The following is an 8,329-nucleotide window of genomic DNA, read 5'->3' as shown; positions in this document are numbered from 1 at the left end:
TAGGCAGAGAAGCCCATAGAGGACAGTATCAAGAGTGAGCTGTCTGGGGACTTTGAGAGACTCATGTTGGCTGTCGGTACATGTTGACTCTTTCTGATAACACACATGAAGATCCTTCCGCCTGGTTAAAATCAGACTGAACCAAATTGAAATCAAATTGAAAACCGTTGAGTTCACTCACTGTCGTTCAGTCTGGTTTAATCAGGCTAAAAGATCATACCTAGTCAAGTCATCCATGAACTCTTATTTCAACATGTCTGTCTTGTGTCCACTGTTTCCTACAGTCCATGCATCAGGAGTGTACCTATGTACTTTGCCAAGCGCCTCTACAAGTCTATGAAGGTAAACCTCAACGGTTTATTCTTCTTTCAGGCTCAGCTGCACTCTGACCAACCTCAGTCATACCAACCTCACTCTGACCAACCTCAGTCATACCAACCTCAGTCATACCAACCTCACTCTGACCAACTCACTCTGACCAACCTCAACTCTGACCAACCTCACTCTGACCAACCTCAGTCATACAACCTCAGTCATACCAACCTCACTCATACCAACCTCAGTCATACCACCTCACTCTGACAACCTCACTCTGACCAAAACCTCACTCTGACCAACCTCACTCATACCAACCTCACTCATACCAACCTCACTCTGACCAACCTCACTCTGACCAACCTCAGTCATACCAACCTCAGTCATAACCAACCTCAGTCATACCAACCTCAGCATACCAACCTCACTCTGACCAACCTCACTCATACCAACCTCACTCTGACCAACCTCAAGTCATACCAACCTCAGTCATACCAACCTCACTCTGACCAACCTCACTCATACCAACCTCAGTCATACCAACCTCACTCTGACCAACATTCCATCTCTGTCTCTGTCTCTCTATGTGTCTGTCTCTCTCTGTGTCTGTCTCTCTCTGTCGTGTCTCTCTCTGTGTCTGTCTCTCTGTCTTTGTCTCTCTCTGTGTCTGTCTTTCTCTGTCTCTGTCTCTATTTCTCTCTATTTCTTTCTTTCTCTATCTCTACCTCCCTCACTCTCTCTCCCCCTCAATCTCTCCCTCTCCATCCCTCCTTCTCTCCAGGGTCTTGGTACGCAAGACAACACTCTGATAAGGATCATGATCTGTCGTTCTGAGATAGACATGCTGGATATCCGGGAGTGCTTCCGTATGTGCTATTGAGAAGTCCCTGTACAACATGATCAAGGTGATACAACTTAACTTATCTTAAACCCATAGATGCTTTTATCCTATAGACTTGACCTCTAAGGGAGCAGGGATACAATAGCCTGTGTATCTTTGAGAACAATGTCCCGATCTTAGGTCTTCATCTTCTGGACGTTAGAGTACTGCACATACCCATCCAGATCTAGAGGGAGAACCTGAGACACGCATGATAGAGAAGACCCAGCGAGACAGAGACAGTTTGACGTTTATGACTCATATACTTACATGTCTATCGCTCCCTTGGTCTTATACTAATAGAATATAGCTTGTCTAGGTTTATCGAGAACATGTAGCTATCCTTGAGTAGGGTTTGTGATTCTGTAATTGAGATCTGTCTCCGAATATAGTGATCTATCGATCTATTCTGGTGTTACCCTACTAACGTAAACTGTTCTGTCTATTCGTAAAGGCTGCTATCTCTGTCGGTATGCTTGAACACTGATGAGCTTATTCTGTCTGATTCTAATGACTAGTCGGTATTTGTGTCTTAGGTCTTAAACGTAGCAGTAGATAGTTGATTTCTATTATCTCGCCTATGTTCTTATTTGCGATAACTAGCTTAGTAATGGTTGAGTATCTCTTTGGTCCAGAAGTGAACCGTAGTTCGTAGCTAACATAGCTATCATTGGCTTATCATACCAACCTCAGTCATACCAACCTCAGGCATACCAACCTCACTCTGACCAACCTCACTCATACCAACCTCACTCTGACCAACCTCAGTCATACCAACCTCAGTCATACCAACCTCACTCTGACCAACCTCACTCATACCAACCTCAGTCATACCAACCTCACTCTGACCAACATTCCATCTCTGTCTCTGTCTCTCTATGTGTCTGTCTCTCTCTGTGTCTGTCTCTCTCTGTCGKTGTCTCTCTCTGTGTCTGTCTCTCTGTCTTTGTCTCTCTCTGTGTCTGTCTTTCTCTGTCTCTGTCTCTATTTCTCTCTATTTCTTTCTTTCTCTATCTCTCACCTCCCTCACTCTCTCTCCCCCCTCAATCTCTCCCTCTCCATCCCTCCTTCTCTCCAGGGTCTTGGTACGCAAGACAACACTCTGATAAGGATCATGATCTGTCGTTCTGAGATAGACATGCTGGATATCCGGGAGTGCTTCCGTATGTGCTATGAGAAGTCCCTGTACAACATGATCAAGGTGATACAACTTAACTTATCTTAAACCCATAGATGCTTTTATCCTATAGACTGTAACCTCTAGATGGTACAATGCCTTTTCTTTGAAGTTCTGTCTTATTTCTTAGTTACCTTGTCTAGTGACTGAGATAAGAGTGACTTTATGACTCTATACTTACTGTCTACCTCCCTGTCTATCTAACTAGATATCTGTCTATCGAAACTAGCTATCTGTGTATCTGTATATCTCCCTATATATCTATCGATCTATCTGTGTATCTAACTAACTATCTGTCTATCTAACTAGCTATCTGTCTATCTAACTAGCTATCTGTCTATCTAACTAGCTATCTGTCTATCTAACTAGCTATATATATATATATCTCCCTTTCTATCTAACTAGCTATATGTATATCTCCCTATCTATCTAACTAGCTATCTGTATATCTCCCTGTCTATCTAACTAGCTATATGTGTATCTCCCTATCTATCTAACTAGCTATATGTATATCTCCCTATCTATCTAACTAGCTATATGTGTATCTAACTAGCTATCTGTCTATCTAACCTGTTATCTGTATATTTACTCTAACTAGCTATCTGTCTATCTACTGTAACTAGCTGTCTAACAAGCTATCTGTATATCGGCACATCTCCCTATCTATCTATCTATCTATCTATCTATCTATCTATCTATCTATCTAACTAGCTATCTGTATATCTCCCAATCTATCTAACTAGCTATCTGTATATTTCCCTGTCTATCTAACTAGCTGTCTCTCTATCTAAATAGCCATCTGTTTAACTATATATCTGTCTATCTTCATATCTCCCTGTCTATCTAACTAGCTATCTGTCTTTCTGTATATCTCCCTCTATGTCTGTCTATCTAACTAGCTATCTGTCTTTCTGTATATCTCCCTCTATATCTGTCTATCTAATCTAGATATCTTGTCTTTTGTATATCTCCCTCTATCTCTGTCTATTTAACTAGATATCTGTCTTTCTGTATATCTCCCTCTATGTCTGTCAATTTAACTAGCTATCTGTCTTTCTGTATATCTCCCTCTATATCTGTCTAGTTAACTAGATATCTGTATATCTAACTATCTATGTGTCTATCGTACTATCTGTCTATCTGTCTATCTGCATATATCCCTGTCTATCTAACTAGCTATATGTATATCTAACTAGCTATCTGTATATCTAACTAGCTATCTGCCTACCTAACTAGCTATATGTCTATCTACTTAACTAACTATCTGTATATCTCCCTGTCTATCTGTCGTTCTAACTATCTGTCTATCTGTATATCTAACTAACTCTCTGTCTATCTAACTAACTATCTGTCTATCTGTAATCCCTGTCTATCTAATTAACTCTCTATCTGTATATCTCCCTCTCTATCTCCTGTATATCTGATATCTCTGTCTATCTGTATGTTTCCTTGTCTGTCTAAGTAGCTTTCTGTTTATCTGTACATATCTCTGTATATCTTTTAACATGGTATCTTAATGTTCTGTCTGGTCTTCTACCCAACAGGAAGACACATCAGGAGATTACAAGAGGACTCTGCTCGCCCTGTGTGGAGGAGATGATGAGTAAGTTAGTTATTGCTGATTGATAGAGCTTATCATTACTGTGTTTTGCAGTAATTCATGTACACCACTTGGGGGAGACATTGCACCATCTCAATTTATTCACATTTGGCAGATTTAATAATGCCTTTTCTGAGGAAACATTAATCCAAGGAGCTGAAACCCAAAGCTTCACTGAAAAGTGAGAGAATTTAGAATTAAATGTTGTCATAGTTCAGGAATGAGTCAGAGGAGAAATACTGTTAATATATAACTCTCAAAGGGCAAGCCTGAAGGGGTGCATGTCACTCATTGTCATGCCAACATGATGTTTGGCTTGACAAGGACAGCAATGAAGTTGGCAAGAGTACAAACAGACCTGTGACCAGGCTAGTGTAGGCTCGGGCTACAGCTGGGTTGTTCCAACAATTCAATTCTGACTTGGTTAAAAATAAACTTTTGAATTCACCAAATTTTTTTTTTTACATTCTTTCATAAAGAGCACACGTTCAATTTAATAAAAAACATGTTTTCCCATCTCAAGAAGTAAAAATAAATAAATGACTATTCAGTGCCAAATATAGCAACAGGGCTGACCGTGACATAGCTGACCGTAACAGGGTTGATGATTTCATCTTAAAATCCGCCATAAATCCCCTTGTGACAGGGGGAACGGGAGCTTGTTGTGTGCAACACGGAGTAGCAATTGAATTCAAGCGTCACAACAACAACAAAAATGAAATTGCTAAAACCTTTCTATCTGGGTATTGGATGACGTGGATTATGAATCACTAATCAGATGAAATAAATCATGATCTCCAGAAAGGACTTGGGCTTCACGATGATGGTGTGACTTAATTMAATGGGTTAAAATCTTCCTAGAAGTCACACATGGTTGATAGAGGCACATGTTAAAATGCTGAATTTTGTTACTTTATCAAGCCTTTACTCATAAAAAAAAGGGATTTATTCAATTCTCCATGTGGTCTATATTATTAAAGGGCTCTTCATTTAATATAGCAGTTTTTTTATTTTTTATTCAATGGTGCACAATTTTTACTTAAAATATCAAAGGGAAGCAAAAGGCAGTAATTTCATGGAACGACCTACGACCTGGCTACTTTAGTGACCTATTATCAGGAGAGGAAACAAAGGAAAGGAACATGATGTCACGTTGAATGTGTCAGATCTCAGAATAGCATATTTTGTCTAGGAAATTACCCCAGTCGGTTTTCTTCTTGGACATGAGTGTTGGGGGGGGGGTCAAGGGGGGGTTAGCTCTGGTTTTGTTGTGTGGGGGTCAAGGGGGGGTTAGCTCTGGTTTTGTTTTGTTGGGGGGGGGGTCAGGGTTAGCTCTGTTTTTGTTGTTGGGGGGTCAGGGTTAGCTCTGGTTTTGTTGTTGGGGGGGTCAGGGTTAGCCTCCTGGTTTTGTTGTTGGTGGGGGTCAGGGTTAGCTCTGGTTTTGTTGTTGGTGGGGGTCAGGGTTAGCTCTGGTTTTGTTGTTGGTGGGGTTTGGGGCTGTGGCGGTCATGAAATTTRGTCAGCCGGTGACTGTCAAGCAAATAACAGTCAGTCTCAGTAACTGACCTGTTAATTAACAGAAACACATTTAGCATCTCCTGGCTTCCACACACAGCCTACAAGCCACTGAGGCTGACCTTTGGAACATCTACATTTTAAAAAGTCTAATAAATCCATGTAATATAGCCTACAACCTTCACAATAAATCCATTGTTTATTTTAGACAGGTCAAAAGAAACATGATATGAAGAAAACGTAGTCTATTTCAGAAGAACAGAATAGCATACTCTGAGTTGTCCTTATGTTAAGCCCTGATCTGGCTATGCATACGGCTGTGGGCTACTCTAGTTCATTTAGCAGACAAGATTTGTTTACAATTCCGTGGCATTATTTTATATTATTTAATAGTATGAAGAATACAATATAATATTAGGAAAGTTGAGAAATAAATATAGCAGGCCTAGCCTATAGAAAGCTGATGCGATCCTCCTCTTTTTAATAGAGGCCATCACTCTGTTTTCTCGCGCAATTGTGTTTGATTAGATTTTCCATTACATTTGCATTGATGTCAGAGTGATTAGCGGGACAATAGAGGGCTGAGTACAAGGCAGTGATCAAGTTTGGTAGCCTACTTATGACCATCAGCAGCGTCAGAGCTTGGAGAAGCCTAATTACGGTCACGTGGAATTTGACTGCCTCCATGACTCGGTAATACGGTCACCGCAACAGCCCTAGTCAGGGTTAGCTCTGTGGTTTTGTTGTTGGGGGGTGTTATGTTGACTCATGGTTAGATTCAATTAGACACATTGTATTATTACAGTGTCTTTTATCTTCAGGATGCCCAGCCCAGATGGGCTTATGAACCGCTGTCTGTTTTTGTGATTCACTGTGTTCCATACTCCTTGACTCATTGGTATATAATTGGTCATTGCAGCCTWGCAGGAGAGTTCTTCCCAGAGGCAGCTCAGCTAGCCTACAAGATGTGGGAAACAAGTGCCATGACCAAAGTTCAGGTTCGGCCCTCTGCCCTCTGCCCTCTGCCGTCTACTCACACATAACAAATGGCACTCTATTCCCCCCCATTCCAGCTGTGTCCTAAATGGCCCTATGTAGTGCACTAATTGGGCTCCTATCAAAACTAGTGCACTTTATAGGGTTCCATTTGGCACACACATTTGTTTTGCTAATTTTGGCCCTCAAAAAACAGCACACTATATTGGGTGCCATTTCAGAGTTGCTTATAGTATAGATTGCATGTTTCTTCTGGCTCTGCCATGCATCTCATTACCTTTACAAGGATCTCTTCCCTGGCTGTGGCCCCTCAACCCGTGCTGATAACTCTACCATCTCTTCCCTTGCTGTGGCCCCTCAACCTCCCCTCACAACATTTCACTAATTACACTGTTGAAATACAGACAGTTCCTGTTACAATGATCCTGTGCAGACATGGACACACAGACACACAGACACGCACACACATACTCTGATTCAGTTGTTTTCCAGGCCTCCCTCCAGGACTTCTGATCATAAACTAAACAATAGTGATAGAAGATTAATTGATATTTGGTTTCCGTGACAACACTCAGTCTGAGATTGTTCCTGGACTGCACATCTGTGCATGTTTGCTGCTCTGACCCTTTGAAGTCTGTCCTGTCTGTCTGGCTGTCTGTCTGTCTGGCTGGCTGTCTGGCTGGCTGGTTGGCTGTCTCGCTGTGTGTGTCTGTGTGTGTGTACTATATCTGATTTGACCCCTGCCCCCTCTCATCCTCTCTTCTTCAGCTCAGACCAACCATCCGTCCTGCCAGTGATTTTGACCCGGCTGATGATGCTCAGAACCTGAGGAAAGCCATGAAAGGCTTTGGTACTTCACTCTAACCGTGTTAATGACATTGTTGTTGTTCATACATCATAGGATATTGTATTAAACATATATGTGGAAGTGTTTGATAAAAACAGGTATTTATAACCATTGTTCCCGTCATGTCTTCAGGCACAGATGAAGACGTCATCATTAACATTGTGGCTAACAGGAGCAACGAGCAGAGACAGGAGATCAGACAGGCCTTTAAGTCCATCCTCGGCAGGGTAAGACAGACATCCCCCGACACTCGCGCTTCACATTGTACTGTGAAACCCACCGTATCCAAAACTCAATCTGTGTGCTGGAATGTGATGACGTCATTCCAGTGAGTGGGCGACGCACAGCAGCCATTTTGTGCCCGTAGTTCCACACATGGGCTACAGATGTACACAGGATAAGATGGTCAACTGTTCTGTGTGTTAACTATGACCTCTCCTATAGGACCTGATGAAGGATCTGAAGTCTGAGCTCTCTAAGAACCTGGAGAGGCTGATTATCGGCCTGATGCTGACGCCCGCTGAGTTTGACGCCAAGATGATGAGGAAAGCGATGGAGGTAGGAGGAGGTGGCGGTCAATGTATATAATATATAGAAATGTATAGAGACACTGAATGTTTGTGGAGATGGTGGATCTCTCAGTGTGATACATATCTAGTAGACAAGTCTTAGTATGAGATAACATTGTCTGTTCTGTGTGATACATATTTAGTATGTTCCGCAGACAAGGGACAGCCTACAGATTCTTTCTCCAGTGGGTGGATTGATGTTTGAGACCGATATGACAAACTATGAATTTAAAAAAAAATATGCCTTTCGACAAGAACAGGAGAGGAGAGGAGAGACTGACAATCAGAGAGGTACCAGAGAAACCCTGTTTATCACTACTGACCACATCTCAGAGAGTTACGAGAAAACTGTTTATCACTACTGAACATCTCAGGAGAGGTACTAGAGAAACACTGTTTATACTACTGACACATTCAGGAGGTATGAGAT

General features: G+C 41.7%; 1 protein-coding gene across 1 annotated transcript in view; it reads left to right on the top strand.

Moving 5' to 3' along the window:
- anxa6 (annexin A6) overlaps nucleotides 1–8,329 on the top strand; it is a 45,416-nt gene that overhangs the window by 23,663 nt on the left and 13,424 nt on the right. The window contains 8 exon segments of the mRNA XM_070444168.1: nucleotides 4–82; nucleotides 1,097–1,103; nucleotides 1,889–2,396; nucleotides 3,917–3,975; nucleotides 6,407–6,485; nucleotides 7,252–7,333; nucleotides 7,463–7,557; nucleotides 7,775–7,904. Coding sequence (XP_070300269.1) covers nucleotides 4–82; nucleotides 1,097–1,103; nucleotides 1,889–2,396; nucleotides 3,917–3,975; nucleotides 6,407–6,485; nucleotides 7,252–7,333; nucleotides 7,463–7,557; nucleotides 7,775–7,904 — 1,039 coding nt within the window.

The sequence above is a fragment of the Salvelinus sp. IW2-2015 genome, linkage group LG6.2 (assembly GCF_002910315.2).
Source record: "Salvelinus sp. IW2-2015 linkage group LG6.2, ASM291031v2, whole genome shotgun sequence".
NCBI lineage: Eukaryota > Metazoa > Chordata > Actinopteri > Salmoniformes > Salmonidae > Salvelinus > Salvelinus sp. IW2-2015.
The sequence above is the reverse complement of the archived record's forward strand: the minus strand, read 5'-3'. Positions and strand labels throughout refer to the sequence as shown.